Genomic DNA, 17,948 nt, shown 5'->3' on the forward strand with positions numbered 1-17,948 from the left:
ATAAAATCATAATCTTTAATAGATAAGTTGATTGGATATTTTGCTTCTTTTTTTCTTTAACCTTTTAGGGATATAAACCAAAATTCTAACCAAAAATATTACGTTCTGATACATAAAACATTTAATTTTTCCATAAAACATTTTAATCACAATTAGGAGAACAACCTTTTCATTCATTTGTTTTTGCTTTTTTATTATTTATGAACATGTTTGTGCAATTTTTGTTCTGCACCCATAATATACTGACGATGACAACTGGTAAGAGATTAGAAATCAGAACCCATCATTTCTCTTTCACTAATCCAATGCCAAGCAAATCTATTGATGCACGTGGTGGAACCATATTAAAAATAATTACTATTGTACAGAATTACGATTTAATGAAATAATTATATTATCTCTATGGGTAAAACACTGATATTGCTTATTTACACGTCACTGCCATTTTCATAAAGCATCTCAGAGTAGAAGTGCTGATCTAGGAACAGTTGTCTTTTAGATAAAAATGAATAAGATTACATATGGCAGCAGGGGACATGATCCTAGATCACCACCCCTACTTAGAGACGCTTTATGAATATGGGCCCAGATTGAGATTAAACAGGAAAAAAATAATGAGGTTAAAAGATCAACAACAAAAAAAATCCTTTCCCCTACTGAAATAAAAGTACAAACTGGTTAAGTGTTATTGTGTGCATTGTTTAAATGATTTTATGTATTTTCTTTCAAATACATTTCCCCAAATCTTATTTCACCACATAATGGTTTTTTAAAAACAAACTGTAAACCTGAATGTTCCTAATATGCATACTTTACAGGAAAGAAGCCTTCCCATTCAACGGGAATCATTTTCAGTATAGAACAACCGACAGATAGAAATATATTATATGAAATATATGTAGTACAGACATGCTTTTGTCAGGTACTAGAGAAAGGAATCATGTCAGTTCTATACATAGCATTGCTATCTGCAACGTTCATAATGTTGCACACTCCTGAACACAGCCCAGAGGTTTATTTTAAGTCAAACCCGGTCCCCTGCTCCGGAAACCAACTGTCTTAACCATTAGACCGAGAGGAAATTCCCACTAGGGCTGAGGGTGACACTGATTTTAAGTTGCAAGCAGGGCTACCAAATCACAATGCATGATTTACAGTGCATTCGAAAAGTATTCAGACCCCTTGACTTTTTCCACATTTTGTTACGTTACAGCCTTCTAAAATGTATTCAATTGTTCCCCTCCCCCATCAATCTGCACACAATACCTGATAATGAGAAAGCAAAATTAGGTTTCGACATTTTTGCAAATTTATTAAAAATAAAAACCGGAAATATCAAATTTGCAAAGGTATTCAAACCCTTTACTCAGTACTTTGTTGAAGCACCTTTGGCAGCGATTACAGCCTTGATTATTCTTGGGTATGATGCTACAAGCTTGGCACACCTGTATTTGGAGAGTTTCTCCCATTCTTCTCTGCAGAGCCTCTCAAGCTCTGTCAGGTTGGATGGCGAGCGTTGCTGCACAGCTAATTTTAGGTCTGTCCAGAGATGTTCGATCGGGTTCAAGTCCGGGCTCTGGCTGGGCCACTCAATGACATTCAGAGACTTGCCCCGAAGCCACTCCTGCGTTGTCTTGGCTGTGTGCTTAGAGTCATTGTCCTGTTCAACATTGAACCTTCGCTCCCCCAGTCTGAGGCCCTGAGCGAGCAGGTTTTTATTGCGGATCTCTCTGTACTTTGCTCCGTTTATCTTTCCCTCAATCCTGACTAGTCTCCCAGTCCCTACAGCTGAAAAACATCTCCACAGCATGATGCTGCCACCACCATGCTTCACCGTAGGGATGATGCCAGGTTTCCTCCAGACGTGACGCTTGGCATTCAAGCCAAAGAGTTCAATCTTGGTTTCATCAGACCAGAGAATCTTGTTTCTCATGGTCTGAAAGTCCTTAGGTGCCTTTTGGCAAACTCCAAGCAGGCTGTCATATGCCTTTTACTGAGGAGTGGCTTCCGTCTGGCCACTCTACCATAAAGGCCTGATTGCTGGAGTGCTGCAGAGATGGTTGTCCTTCTGGAAGGTTCTCCCATCTCCACAGAGGAATTCTGGATCTCTGTCACTGACCATCGGGTTCTTGGTCACCTCCCTTACCAAGGTCCTTCTCCACCGATTGCTCAGTTTGGCCGGGCGGCCAGCTCTAGGAAGTGTCTTTGTGATTCCAAACTTCTTCCATTTAAGAATGATGGAGGCCACTGTGTTCTTGGGGACCTTCAATGCTGCAGACATTTTTTGGTACCATTCCCCAGATCTGTGCCTCAACACAATCCTATCTCAGAGCTCTACGAATAATTCCTCCGACCTTATGGCTAGGGCTGTTGTGATCATGAAATTTTGTCAGCCAGTGATTGTCGAGCAAATAACTGTCAGTCTCACTGTAATTGACCGTTAATTAACATAAGCACATTTAGCATCTCCTGGTTTCCACACACAGCCCACAAGCCATTTTAAAAAGTTGAATAAATCCATGTAATATAGCCTACACCTTCACAATAAATCCATTATTTATTTTAGACAGGTCTAAAGAAGCATGATTAGAAGAAAATGTAGTCTATTTCAGAAGAAAAGAATAGCATACTCTGAGTTGTCCTTGTGTTAGGTCCTGATGTGGCTATGTCAAATGGCTGTGGGCTACACTACTTCATTCAGCAGACAAGATTTGCTTATAATTCCGTGGCATTATTTTAATTTATTTTATAGTATGAAGAATACAATTGAACAAAGCAGAATAAATATAAATTTTCTCTTGATTTGAGGGAGTGAGCACATGCGGCTATTCTGTGTTGAGCGGTTAACAAAGAAATAGGTACTCCTATATGCTTAATTTAGAGTTATCAATGTAACTTTAGTTGTTCTACAAACTTTGTAAGGCTGCATGAGGAGACTAATGGTGATTTGAAAAAAGTTGCTTGAATGGCATGAGCTCGGCTTTATTTTTTGCGCAGGCTGTACACACTCCAATAGTATCATTCACAATTTAACAAGCACTTGATAATGCCTCGAATTTCACGGTAGCATCCCCTTTGTGGCTGTAATGTACCCTGAAAAAAATCCATGCCTTTTGCGGCCCGGAGTGCTGCGTTGTGCCCTTCTCCCTGAGTGTGCTGCGCAATCTGTCACATGATCGGGTCTTTCTCACAGGCTACAAGTGAAGACAGACATATCGAGGACGCAGCTGCGCGAGTTCTTATCCAATTCCGAGGTACATATTGAAGATATTGTAAAAACTGTCCACATTTACTTTTCGTCAGCCAACAAGATGAGTAGGCCTAACGAATAGCAAAAGCACTAGTCTATGTCAAGCTGATATCCCCCGTAGTATAAAAGTCAACCTATTCTATTCTGTGCGATAAATAAATATTCCAAACAGTCTGGGACAGTTGTGGGATGCTATAGAGCCCAAATTAATACAGCCACTAGCATCAAAATAAACGTTTTTAATGCAATATGACTGACGCAACAGATCAGAATGTTTAGCTTAAAATGTTGATAAACTATTAGGCTATTTCTTCACATTATAAGAGCAGCAATGTGGACATAGTAGTAGGCTATAAGCGCAAATGTTCAATTAGAGGAAAACACCATTATCAAAAGTGACCGCAAAGGCAATTATGCATGTAATGCTTTTATTATAAAGGTGCATTTTTATGGTGAAAATGATCTTCCCCAAACTTGAAACTCACGCGCTTGCCAGTTAGGCTCTACACCCCTTGTAAAGCAGATTAATGTGCTTCATTTTAAGAAGTTATTTGGCCACTTTAGTGATACAAATCTTATTAAAACATAGAGGCCTATGGCCTAGGCTACATGAGGTGTGCGACTATGATTCGAACAAGTCGCGCAAAAAAAAGGCTTTGTTTCTTATGCTTATGCATCATTCACAAGTGACAGGCTAATAGTCACCCATCAGACTATTCTTGATTTAATTTTGTCTTTACATATGCTAAATAATATATGTGTGACATTTGTTTTGATTTAGAATGGACCATTATCATGCACCTGTATCGAAACAGGGCAGTGGGGAAAAATAAGTCATCTATGCACTTAAATAGCGAATGGAGGACGCTTTTCCCAGTGGTTTATTTTCAGATAGGCTATACTCCTGTTGTAAATATAAGCAATGTGCTTAACATTAGGAAAGTTGAGAAATGACTAAATATAGTTGGCCTAGCCTTTAGAAAGCTGACGGGATCCTCCTCTTTTTGTTAGTGACCATCACTCTGTTTTCTCGCTCAGTTGCATAGTCTATAGAAATGTTGCGCAACATGAGCTGATGGGCTCTCATGAAGTTTGATTCGATTTTAGAATACATTTGCATTGATGTCAGAGTGATTCGAGGGACAATAGATTGCTGAGTCCAAGGCAGGTAGCATGTTTGGTAGGCTACCAATGACCAGCAGCAGCATCAGAGCTTAGAGAATCTTAATTACCGTGACTAAACGGTCATGTGGAATTTGACTGCCTTCATGACTCGTGACTGCCGGTGTGGCAGTAATATGGTCACCGCAACAGCCCTACTCATTGCTTGGTTTTTGCTCTGACATGCACTGTCAACTGTGGGACCTTATATAGACAGGTGTGTGCCTTTTCAAATCGTGTCTAATCAGTAGAAAGATCTTAAGGATGATCAGTGGAAACAATTTCGAGTCTCATAGCAAAGGGTCTGAATACTTATGTAAATAAAGTATTTCTGTTGTTTATTTTTTATACATTTGCAAAAATGTTTTTTCTAAACTGTTTTGCTTCGTCATTATGGGGTATTGTGTGTAAATTGATGATTTTTTTTTCTTCTTCATTTAATCCATTTCAGAATAAGGCTGTAACGTAGCAAAATGTGGAAAAAGTCAAGGGGTCTGAATACTTTCCGAATATACTGTACATACCTTGAAATCACTTGGATGAGACAACACTGATACCATGGTCAGGAGAAAAAACGTCATTAGCCGTAGAGTTGGATAGATTAACACAGTCTATTTTTGCATGGACTGCACCATTTGCAAATATGTGCCCTTTGTCCAACTCTATGGCACGAGCTATGAAATGCAAGAGACATACCAGTGGTGCCTGTAGCGTTATATTACATATCACCTTAAAAACTTTTCATATAAAATGATTTTATTTAAACTTCATAATGTATCAGCACAGGAGTATTGGTCTTCTGCTTGATTATTCTATGAGGACAAAGTCTGGTTGTGGAAAAAAGCCAAGTCCCTCTCTTCTCTTCTCCATTCTTCACTCCCCTCTCCTTTCTATTTAGTCCTGGCTAATCCCTATCATGTCCATATATCACTCTTCTCTCCTCTTTGAAGTCTTTGTCCATCTATCACTCCTCTCTTCTGTCCATTCTTTACGTGACAGTGGAGTCCTGCCCTCGGATCGCACACCAGGCCATGAACACATCCCTATAAAGACAATTATTTTGGAGAAGGAAAAAAATAAAAATATATATATATTTTTTAAATCGATCAACTAATCAATAATAAAATAATTAAATCACAATTAGAGCAGAAATGTTGCTTTATCGACATTTTCCTTTCCTGGCTACCCAAACTCCTTGCTACTGCCAAACGCTACGCCACGCCCACGGACATTCGTTTCTTCTCCACAATGAGTCTGGATCTCAGCTGTCGAAACGTTGGTTATTAGGTTATAAATCTATTGCATCGGAGCTCCTAGAGTGTGCGGCTCTCCTTTTCTTTTCCAAGTGTTCTGCTCCGCTAGCCAGCACCTCAACCGCAGGTGTGCGGTTCTTTCGCCTCGAGACCATTCTTTGGGAAGAACATGATCTATCTTGACTCCTAAGTGTTTCAGGTGGTAATGTCAGTGTGTTCTGTATATGTGTCTGTATGGCTGCATTTAGACAGGCAGCCCAATTCGGATATTTTTTCCACAAATTGGTATTTTGACCAATCCTCAGATATTTTCACATCAGATTTTTTTCAGCACTTATCTGATTGATCAAAAGTGAAAAAAAAGTGAAAAAAAGCACAGAATTGGGCTGCCTGTCTAAACGTAGCCTATGTCCAGCCATGTATCTGTCTGTACCTGCAGTGTGTGGCCACACACTCGTTGCTGCAGTATTCCCTGTCCCAGTCCTTGTTCTCTACAGCTGGGTTGGTGCAGCCGGCTCGGACGCACAGGTTAGGGCTGCAGGTCTGGGTCACATCTGGCCCCGGAGACACATTCAACTCCACCTGCATCTGGGAAGGGAGAGGTGAAAGACCGGAGGGAGAGAGAGGTAGAGGAGAGAGAAAGACAGTGGTTGATATACAGTAGTGTGAAGGATACCAATCATTAGATGACCAGGGCCCTGAGTTTTCAGAGAAAAGTATGAAAATATATGCTAAAGTTTTTCTATTCTATACTTCTCTTACCCCATCCTCTCCTTCAGCCCCGTCCTCGGCTTCCGTCGAACAGGCTGTTACTAAGGCAGCGGACTGTACCACCTCCCCCGAGGTCGGAGTGGCCCCCCCCAACACGGCTAACCCCCCTGCCGCCGTGTCGATAACAGGAGAGTCCAAATCTGAGGCGGGAGGGACAATCTTGATCTGCAGAGGGGGTGGTGCCATGGCACCCCCGCCTCTTGGTTTGGCCTGCAGTGGCGGTGGGGCCTGGGCATGTACCATCTGCTGGAGACGGGGCGGAGGAGGGGTGTTCTGCATCTGTTGGAGTGGTGGCGGCTGCCGAGTAGACAATACCGTACTACTTGACACCACCATTACCCCTGATGGCGACGTCTGTTGCTTGATGATGATTTTAGTAACGGTGGGGGGGCTTGGGGCCAGGGCGGGCGTAGGAGTGGGGGGTTTGTGCGCCCCTGTACGGGAGCGGGTGGTGACCTGAGGGTGGTCTCCACCTGCTAGGATGATGTTGGAGGTGCAGATGTTGGTGATGGTGTTCTCTTCAGGGGCGAGGTGGGGGACGGAGGAACGGGTGGAACGGGGAGCAGGGAGTGGGGCGACGGGAGGAGGAGAGGGAGGCGACGGGGAAGTGTCCAGAACCTCAATGGTTGGCTGGGAGAGAGAAGAGGAGGAGAAAGGTAGAGGGGTTGCAAGAGAGAGGAGTTGAGAGGGAAAAGAGGAGATGTAGTTTACACACTGACAAAGGGTGGCCATCATAATAAACCTACTCACACACATAACTGAAGTGCTCTCTAGGAATACTCGTCTTGCCTCACCTGAGAAAGCTGATTATCTCTGTAGGCTGCCAGAGCCTTGAGATACTCCTTCTTAGCTGCTTCCGTCTTCCTCTTGTACACCTGAGAGGAATACACATACAGGGATATCATGAACCCGATACCATTACATTATTCATATCTGCGTGTGCTTGTGTAGTGAATGTGATTGTGAACAAGTGTGTTTGCACATGTGAATGTGTGTGTGTGTGTACCTGCTTCTGCTCCTCCCCCAGGCTATCCCACATGGAGGCCACTATCTTGGACACCTCTCCGAAGGTGGCGCTAGGGTTCTGGCCCTTAATGGCTGCCTGTGTGTCCCTGAAGAACAGAGCGTAGGCCGACACAGGCTTCTGGGGCTCGTTAGATTCTTTCCTTTTCTTCCCTTTCTTCCCTCCTCCGGCCGCTGCCCCTCTCCGGACGAGAGTAGGAAGGCTGCTGGAGGACGGAGCGAAGGAAGGAATAGGGGAGTCGGAGACTGGGGGTTCGAGGGAGATGACGCCGAGAGAGATAGGGGACTCCACCAACACACTCTGCTGAGTTAGAATGGAAGGAGGGGTGGGATGGAAGAAAGGGAGGAATAGCAAAAACAAGGATATCAGTTTCATATAAAGTGAAGTTTGAATACAAATTTGTGTGTGACTGTAATCAATGAAGAGACTGAGGCAGACAGACGAACCAATAAACAGACAGACTGACTAGTAGACAGACCGACCAATAGGACTGACCTGTCTGAAGTCGTCCATGTCGTCGTCCTGTAGCGAGCCGGCCGGCGAAGCAGCGGCCGACAGTGGTTGGTCAGGTGACTGCGACCTCGCCAGGATGGCCCCGCCCCCTAGGCTGAGCCCCAGCTGGGCGCTGAGCTCCGATTGGTCGATGGTGGTCAGCTGGTTGTGGCCCAACAGGCCGTGGTCCATGTCACTCAGCGGGGCGTCTATGGTCATGGGGGAGGAGCTGCTGAACTGGGAGCCAACGGGGTGGCCCAGATCCTGGAAAATGAGGCAGGGTTCATACATAGAAAAAGCCAAAGACAATGTATTACAGGCAGGACAGGCCCGCCCATTAGGCAGGATTAGGCAGCCGTCGACAGCAGCAGATTGAAGAGGGCGTCATTTTCCGAGCTAAACTGACCAAGACATACCATCAACAACACATAAAACCTCACATAATTCTTCACAAAAATAACTACAATTCCTCTCACCTAGTGGCATATGGATTATTTAGGTGAGTGCTGATGCCCGCCTGTGATAAGCAGAGGCCACTTTGTCAAAAGCAGGGGCGCAAAATATTTTGCTCGTCCATGCCGAATGCGCCTCTCCAGTGTGCTGTTGGCGAGACACACCGCTGCGGCGCTCCACCAACATTACTTCAAAAAAATAATCTAACATAAATAATTTAGCCTATGGTAGAAAGAGTATATGGTCTTTGCTGTAGCCTACAGGTAAAATGTATGTCAAAAAACACTTTTAACATCATGCACGCTTCTCCGATCAAATAGCCTAACCTAAATGGCACCCAATCAAATAACAAATGTGCTTCGATGTGAATATGGCATGTTAACAAACATCATATCCTTAAAACAGGACAGCTCAAAGTAAAATGGATAATATGGAATGGAAAAATCAGGCTACTCACAACTGCTGTCCATGAGTTTCACACCGTGGGCTAAATTGTCATGATAATCAGTGGTTTCAAGTTTGTATCCATAATTGTTTTTACAAGATGATCATAGTGAAAAATAAAATGCTTCTGCATTTCCCGCTATGTAAACACATTGATTCTCATTGCAAATAGGCTCAGGATAACTCCTGATAAAGTTGGGTAGCTGATATTCAGAGCTTAAAACAGGCAAAATGATTAGTAACAGGAATCAGGACTAATAAAGCCAATGCAACTGCCTATTTTACAAATGGTAGGTCTACCACATGGATGAGCATTCATAAAATGTCATTGTGGGCTGACACTGTTGGCTACACCCCAGCATTGGAGGCTGGTGGGAGGAGGTATAGGAGGATCAGGCCCATTGTAATAGCTGGGATGGAATAGAAGGAAAGGAGTCAAACATCTGGTTTCCATATGTTTGATACCGTTCCATTTATTCCAGTCCAGCCATTACAATGAGCCCGTCCTCCTATAGCTCGTCCCACCAACCCCCACTGCACCCCAGTAAGCACCGACCAACGAGGACGTCTTTTGGACATTTTTTGGGGGGTCCTGTCCGGACGTCTTTTTTTTGTATTGATTTGGTGTCATCCGGACTTGATTTCAACATCTATGGACTGGATCTAATCTGAACCAATCATAGACGTCTATGTTAAATTGAGATTTGGTCCAGTCTGGGCAGCCTTGATTTGGCCCAAACACAGATGTCTATGTTTGGTTCAGATTTGGTCCAGTCCGGTCCTACTCAAGACATATTTTCAACTTTTATTCAGAACCGAAAATGAACCCCAAAATATTGTCTCGTCTAGGGCGGCAGAAGGGCCAGGACCGGGCCTGATTACAGGCAGCAACCATCTTGTTATCAAAGAATGGACTGTGGTGTGAAAAGGGCCCAATTCATATAATTTCATATTTCTGTCAAGAACTAATTGTGTCGGAAATGGCACCCTAATAGGCTATTACCTACAGTACCAGTCAAATGTTTGGACACACCTACTCATTCCAGGGTTTTTCTTTATTTTTACTATTTTCTACATTGTAGAATAATAGTGAAGACATGAAAACTATGCATAACACATATGGAAACATCTAGTAAACAAAAAAAGTTTTAAACAAATCAAAATATATTTGATATAAAATAGTAAAAATCAAGAAAAACCCTGGAATGAGTAGGTGTCTCCAAACGTTTGACTGGTACTGTATATAGTGTACTACATTTGACCAGATTCATATGCAGGCCCTTTTCAAAAGCAGTGCACTACATAGAGAGTAGGGTGCCATTTCGAAAGCATCCTCAACCCTTGCAGTCCTCACCATGCCCAGAGCAGACACCAGAATAGCTCCTCCTCCACCGGGCTGACTGATGACCCCCAGACTCAGGTGGTGGTCCAGTCCCTGAGACCCCTGGTGGGGATTCACAAAGGTGGAGGCAAAGGACGGGTCGTCTCCCCCGACCACAACGTTCCCGGGGGTGGACAAGCCACCTCGCTCTCCATCCGACAGCTCTCCGAAGTGGGCCACCACATCGGACGCGATGAGCGCCTGGTCTGGATCCAGGGAGATGGGGGGGATCTCGAACTCCTCATCTCCCAGACTAGGGGTGTGGAACGTCTATTGGGGAAGAGCGAGAGGGAGAAGAGATGGTAGGGGATGGGGGAGCAGAGATGGTAAGAAGGAAAGGGGGTATGGAGAAAAGAGGAAGAGGAGAAGAGAGAGAAGAGGGGAAAGAGGAAAGAGGGTGGGAAGAGCAAAGGTTATTATTATTTTTATTTATTTATTTATTTAACCTTTATTTAACCAGGTAGGCAAATTGAGAACACGTTCTCATTTACAATTGCGACCTGGCCATTATTGATTGAGACTTCCTCCCCTGCTATATTGGGTGTGATGTGAGTAACTGCAGATTGTGTGTGTTGTAAAGAGAGAGAGACAGGATAGTGGAGAGAAAAAGAGAGTTTAGAAGCGAGAGAAGTGGAAGGAAGGAATGAGTAGCTACCTCAGAGGATGAGAGGAACGGATGGCCCTCCCCGCTGATGGTCAGGTAGTTATCACTGCCTTCCGGGAACTGAAACACACAAATGCTGCAGAAATGAGCTTGAAAGCAGTATCCAGATCCATCAGATGTAGTGATCACAACATAGTAGCCATGTCTAGGAAAACCAAAGTTCCAACGGCTGGGCCTAACATAGTGTATAAGAGGTCATACAAGAAGTTTTGTAGTGATTCCTATGTTATTGATGTAAAGAATATTTGTTGGTCTGTGGTGTGTAATGAGGAGCAAACAGACACTGCACTTGAAACATTTATGAAATTGCTTACTCCAGTTGCTAATAAGTATACACCCATTAAGAAAATGGCTAAAAAGTGCTAAATCCCCGTGGATTGATGAGGAATTGAAAAATTGTATGGTTGAGAGGGATGAGGCAAAAGGAATGGCAAATAAGTCTGGCTGCACAACCAATTGGCAAACTTATTGCAAATTGAGAAATCATGTGACTAAACTGAATAAAAAGAAGAAACTACACTACGAAACCAAGATAAATGAAATAACGATTGATAGTAAAAAACTTTGGAGCACCTTAAAGGAAATCCTGGGGAAAAAGGCAAACTCAGCTCCATCATTCATTGAATCAGATGGCTCATTCATCACAAAACCAACTGATATTGCCAACTACTTTAATGATTTTTTCATTGGCAAGATTAGCAAATTTAGGCATAACATACCAGCAACAAATGCTGACACTACACATCGAAAACGGAACGAATTATGACAGAACAAGCATTGTAATTTTAAATTCCATAAAGTTAGTGAGGAAGAAGTGGGGAAATTATTGTTGTTTATCAACAATGACAAGCCACCGGGGTCTGACAACTTGGATGGAAAATGACTGAGGATAATAGTGGATGATATTGCCGCTCCTATTTGCCACATCTTCAGTTTAAGCCTACTAGAAAGTGTGTGCCCTCAGGCTTGGAGGGAAGCAAAAGCCATTCCGCTACCTAAGAATAGTAAAGCCCCCTTTACTGGCTCAAATAGCCGACCATTCAGCCTATTACCAACCCGTAATAAACTTTTGGAAAAAATTGTTTGACCAGATACAATGCTATTTTACAGTAAACAAATTGACAACAGACTTTCAGCATGCTTATAGAGAAGGCCATTCAACAAGCACAGCACTTACACAAATGACTGATGATTGGCTGAGAGAAATTGATGATAAAAAGATTGTGGGGGCTGTTTTGTTAGACTTCAGTACGGCCTTTGACATTATCAATCATAGTCTGCTGCTGGCAAAACGTATGTGTTATGGCTTTACACCCCCTGCTATATTGTGGAAAAAGAGTTATCTGTTTAGCAGAACACAGAGGGTGTTCTTAAATGGAAGCCTCTCCAACATAATCCAGGTAGAATCAAAAATTCCCCAAGGCAGTTGTCTTGGCCCATTACTTTTTTCATTCTTTACTAATGAATTGCCATTGGCCTTGAGGAAAGCCAGAGTGTCTATGTATGCGGATGACTCAACAATATACATGTCAGCTACTACAGCGACTGAAATGACTGCAACACTTAACAAAGAGTTGCAGTTAGTTTCAGAGTGGGTGGCAAGGAATAAGTTAGTCCTAAATATTTATAAAACTAAAAGTATTGTATTTGGGACAAATCATTCACTAAACCCTAAATGTCAAATAAATATTGTAATAAATAATGTGGAAATTGAGCAAGTTGAGGTGACTAAACTGCTTGCAGTTACCCTGGATTGTAAACGGTCATGGTCAAAACATATTGATACAGTAGCTAAGACGGGAAGAAGTATGTCTATGATAAGACACTGCTCTACCTTCTTGACAGCACTGTCAACAAGGCAGGTCCTACAGGCCCTAGTTGTCACACCTGGACTACTGTTCAGTTGTGGGGTCTGGTGCCACAAAAAAGGACTTAGGAAAATTGCAATTGGTTCAGAACTGGGCAGCACGGCTGGCCATTGGATGTACACAGAGAGCTAATATTAATAATATGCCTGTCAATCTCTCCAGGCTCAAAGTGGAGGAGAAATTGACTTCATTACTGCTTGTATTTATGAGATGTATTGACATGTCGATCTGTCTGTTTGAATTACTGGCACACAGCTCGGACACCCATGCAGACGATGGAAGGCGCACAGTACTAAATAGAGCCATGACTACATGGAACTCTATCCCACATCAAGTAACTAATGCAAGCAGAACATTTTGATTTAATAAACAGATTTGAAAAAACACCTTATGGAACAGCAGGGACTGTGAAGCAACACAAACATAGGCGCATACACACACACACGATAGCATACGCACTATACACACGGATTTTGTAATGTATATATGTGGTAGTGGTAGAGTAGGGGCCCAATGGCACACAGTCTGAATGTATTGTAATGTTTTTAAAATTGTATAAACTGCCTTAATTTTGCTGGACCCCAGGAAGAGTAGCTGCTGCCTTGGCAGCACCTGATGGTGATCCATAATAAATATAAATACTGACTTGCCTAGTTAAATAAAGTTGAAATTAAATGTAAAAAATTGGGATGGCAGCACCTCATCAGGCCATAATAACCAACACCTAGATATAATGTTCACACAAATGTTACCATTCATCAAAACATTGAAAAGGAAAATCCCAATAACAGCTGAGCTCACATCACCTCCCCACACACATGTACTGGATATACTACATATTCAACCAAGCCCTTATATGCTGTTGTGAAATAGTTATTGTCCAGGATTCTGAGTGCATGTGAGAGTCAGTGAGTTTTCCATAGAGCACAACACACAGGTCGCTTGTCAAATCAATCTCGCTGTCAGTCACCTTATCGTCATATCCATTGAAAGACCCAGGGTCCAGGAATTCTGGATCTCCGTGTGGCCCAGTCCCATCCGTTAGATCGGAATAAAAATGCAGGTCCATTATCTAATGGAGCCTCGTATGACATTAAATCAATGCAATTGGTTGATATGCGGAATAAATCTATAATCTAAAACGTCTGTACCACTGACTTTGTTTTAGTACCACAAAATATATAACCAAAAAAGAAATCAAGACTCGAGGCTACACACAACGAATTCAGATTTCTGTTATGAAATATGCAGGATTTAGCGACTTGATGGTATGAAACGAAGCAGTTGTTAGCTATGCTCATATGGCCAAATAACTATTGTAGTGCACGCCAGCGCTCTCACTCACACAAAAAATAACCTGTCTCTTTACTAATTAGCGTGGCTATCCTAGCTGACGCAAGGCTGTGTGGTACCGAATCATGTGCTAGTGGTTAAAATTGGTCTGGTTAAAATTCTACAGCCACTACACCCGAAAAAAAAAAACAGACAAACTCATGTTAACAGATGGGTAATAGTACAAGTTATATGGAGTCCCGCAAATAACCGTATTTTGATGTGTCTTGAGTCATTTCAGAATTGAGCTCGTCTAGTTCTTTCTCACGCTGCTCTGCGCTCGAACAAGGCTGCTCAATGGATCCCGAACTGTGGATTTGGATTGGAATCAATCACCATGGGTCGGGTTCCAGTGTGGGGAATGGTTGGGAATAGAGGGTGTCTGGGATTTCGGACTTTTGCTTTCACAGTTGCTTAAATTAAAAGATTTGTCATCATGTAACAATCAACGTTCTTGTGTAGATACTCATATGGCTGGCTCAAGTCAGTATACAACCAATTGCTAATTGAAATAAGTAAACAAATCGCACATATTTCTCTCCCCCCAGGCCCCCATTTTTCACAAATGGTTCATCCCAATGGCCTAGTAAACCAAATGAAATAATTTTTAAACGTTAATTCTCTGGAGACAGAATATCCCAGACCACTAACTCACGTTCAAATATTTGGTTAAGCCAATTGTCAACATACATTTTGGTAAATAGCCATTGTCGCAGTTTTATTTGAACACTCGGAATATGGTACGAAAGGGATCATGACCGCCCTTTTCCTGTGTTGAGATCTTGGTTTTACTAGCAAGCGTTCTCAGCTTTTGAAACAAGGCCACGTGAAGCTCACTAACTAGTTCATCTAAGGCTTCAAGGACTTTTAAAGAATCAGAAGCTAACTGCAGCTCTAGTGACAAACTAGGAAACTGTAAGCTATGCTCGCTAGCTAACGTTAAATCCGAATTGATGTTGGGCTGAGCGTGAAGTGTTCATTGTGTGTTGGAAAACCAAATATTGTGGACACTTGTGCGATCCAATCTGTACACGTTTGAAAATGCCGACCACGCCTGATTCCCCACTGCGAAACTTTCTACGCTTCTTACGTCCATTATTACCCCGAAATCTGCTCTGTCCCATTTTTCTGAATTTCGCCCGTGATAATTTCCCCCCAAAAATGTACATTGCACCGGCTTCAGTGATTGTCTCGAGAAGAGGAAGTGACATCATTTCGACAGAGCGACAAACAAGTTGATGTTCCGCGAGCTCGAGTTACAAATGAGTCAGCTAAGTGGAAAAGCTATTTTTTTGTGAACTACAGTTTAACACTCATTTGAATGTTCTTGAATAAATATAACTCAATTTCTACTGTATCCTTTCCTATGCCATTATGTCAGAATACACAGAAAACGATAAGTCATCACAACTTAAAAGATTTGTTTACCTCACATTTTCATATTAATCTAATGAAAAGATACAACTTGGGACGTTGTTTATGTACAAGCAAAATATTGGAGGAAAAACAATATCACACTGTAGAATCCATCCCTGCACAATAAAGTCAATACATTAAGATCAAAGACAAGCATTTAGCAGAATAAAATACCTCCAAGTTGGTGTCCCAAATGGCACCCCATTCCCTTTATTAGTGTACTACTTTTGATCAGGCCCACTTTCACCTCTCCTATTTTCATGAGTTCACTAGCATTGCAAGAGGCAGGTGACATGCACACAGGCCCAAGACAGAGACAAAAGCAGGAGACAATGTGATAGAAATTGCACCCAATTACCTACATCGTGCACTATTCAAAAATATAACATTTACATAATTATTCAGACTTAAAGCAGTACTTTGTTGAAGCACCTTTGGCAGCAATTACAGCCTCAAGTGTTCTTGGGTATGGCACTACAAGTTTAGCTACCTATATTTGGGGAGTTTCTCCCATTCTTCTCTGCAGATCCTCTCAAACTCTTGTCAGGTTGGATGGGGAGTGTCACTGCACAGCTATTTTCAGGTCTCTCCAGATATGTTCGATCGTGGCTGGGCCACTCAAGGACATTCAGAGACTTGTCCCTAAGTCACTACTGCATTGTCTTGGCTGTGTGCTGTCCTGTTGGAAGATGAACCGTCACCCCAGTTTGAGGTCCGAAGTGCTCTGGAGCAGGTTATCATCAAGGATCTCTCTGTACTTGGCCGTTCATCTTTCCCTCGATCCTGACTAGGCTTCCAGTCCCTACCGCTGAAAAACATCCCCACGGCATGATGCTGCACCACCATGCCTCACCTTTGTGATGGTGCCAGGTTTCTTCCAGATGTGACACTTGGCAATCACACCAAAGAGTTCAATCTTGGTTTCATCAGACCAGAGAATCTTGTTTCTCATGATCCGAGTGTCTTTAGGTGCCTTTTGGCAAACTCCAAGAAGGCTATTATGTGCCCTTTACTGGGGAAAGGCTTCTGTCTGACCACTCTACCCTAAAGGCCTGATTGGTGGAATGCTGCAGAGATGGTTGTCCTACTGGAAGGTTCTCCCATCTCCATAGAGGTATTCGGTCACCTCCCTGACCAAGGCCCTTCTCCCCCGATTGCTCAGTTTGGCCAGCTCTAGGAAGTGTCTTGGTGGTTCCCAACTTCATCCAATTAAGAATGAAGCCACTGTGTTCATGGACAATTCTTTTGACCTCATGGCTTGGTTTTTGCTCTGATGTGCACTGTCAACTGTGGGACCTTATATAGACAGATGTGTGCCTTGCACATCCAAATCATGTCAAATCAATTGAATTTATCATAGGTGGCTGAAGGAAAATCAATAGAAACAGGATGCACCTGAGCTCAATTTCGAGCCTCGTAGCAAAGGGTCTGAATATTTATGTAATAAGGTATCTGTTTTTTATTTCTAAAAACCTGTTTTTGCTTTGTCATCAGTATTGTGTGTAATTAGGGGGGGGAAACAATTTAAGAAATTTTAGAATAAGGATGTGACGTAACAAAATGTGGAAAAAGTCAAGGGGTCTGATACTTTCCGAATGCACTGTATATACTAGCTAGCAGATCCGACCTGCTTATTTACAGCTGCACTAGGGTCAGATAGGCTTCCTGTGTAGATTAAAAGCCAATTCGTGCTTGATCCGAAAATGTGTTCCGTGGCTCCGTATGAAGGGTGTAATCCCAAATCTGGTAACAATGTAGAGGTCTCTGTAGAGCTCCGCATTAACATGATTGGTTGGCTACAGGTGGACGGGAAGTCCTGTATAAACACAAACTCACTTATTTTACAACAGCTCTCCGAAGCGCAAGAAGTATGAACACCCCGACTTCCACAGAGGCTGTATCACCGGAAATGCTGCAGCAAATGCTGACGGTCGGATTGACCATGCCGTGCCTTTAAGACACCATGGAGCTGGCGTGAGATGTCTCGGGAAAACATGCCTCAATCCAGGGCTGAGAAATGCATTGTAATCCTAATTATCCCACATTTTACAACGAGAAGATTGAACAACTGCTAGTTTAATTAATAATAGCAGTCGTTCAATCTTCTCTGTGTAACAGTTGGGATGATGGAACAATTAGGAGTACAATGCGTTTCTCACCCCAGGATTGAGGTACAATTCTGAGTCTGGCGCCAGCTCCGGGGTGTCTTAATCTACACAGGAAGCCTGTCCGACCCTAGTGCAGCTGTAAGCAAGCGGATCTGCTGGAGATTATAATATATACACAATCAAAATGTAATTAGCTAACAAAAAGTTGATAGAAAAATATGGTAAAAATATATTCAATATCTACAAATCTCTGGCTAAGCAACCTCACAGCCCCATGGCACCTCTCTGTCCTATACGTTTATCCAACTACATTTCAGTACACGTACAAGAG

At 42.6% G+C, this 17,948-nt stretch overlaps 1 protein-coding gene across 1 annotated transcript; it reads right to left on the reverse strand.

Annotated features, from left to right (window-relative positions):
- Positions 1-159: 159 nt before the first annotated feature.
- On the reverse strand, positions 160-14,368 carry LOC129865550 (TOX high mobility group box family member 4-like). Its single transcript, XM_055938425.1, has 9 exons — positions 13,732-14,368; positions 10,885-10,953; positions 10,203-10,499; positions 7,955-8,215; positions 7,442-7,759; positions 7,230-7,310; positions 6,427-7,065; positions 6,098-6,252; positions 160-5,454 (listed from the first exon to the last, which is right to left on the reverse strand). The coding sequence occupies exons 1-9, from the start codon at positions 13,828-13,830 to the stop codon at positions 5,400-5,402; spliced, it is 1,974 nt and encodes a 657-aa protein (XP_055794400.1). The 5' UTR covers positions 13,831-14,368; the 3' UTR covers positions 160-5,399.
- Positions 14,369-17,948: the final 3,580 nt, after the last annotated feature.

Source organism: Salvelinus fontinalis, chromosome 11, assembly GCF_029448725.1.
Source record: "Salvelinus fontinalis isolate EN_2023a chromosome 11, ASM2944872v1, whole genome shotgun sequence".
Classification (NCBI taxonomy): Eukaryota; Metazoa; Chordata; class Actinopteri; order Salmoniformes; family Salmonidae; genus Salvelinus; species Salvelinus fontinalis.

Coding starts and splice junctions, on each gene's coding strand:
- LOC129865550 (XM_055938425.1), bottom strand. CDS start 13,830: ATGGACCTGCATTTTTATTCCGATCTAACGGATGGGACTGGGCCACAC. Junction 10,954..13,731: donor TCAATGGATATGACGATAAG/GTGACTGACAGC, acceptor TGTGTGTTTCAG/TTCCCGGAAGGCAGTGATAA. Junction 7,311..7,441: donor TGGGGGAGGAGCAGAAGCAG/GTACACACACAC, acceptor TATTCCTCTCAG/GTGTACAAGAGGAAGACGGA.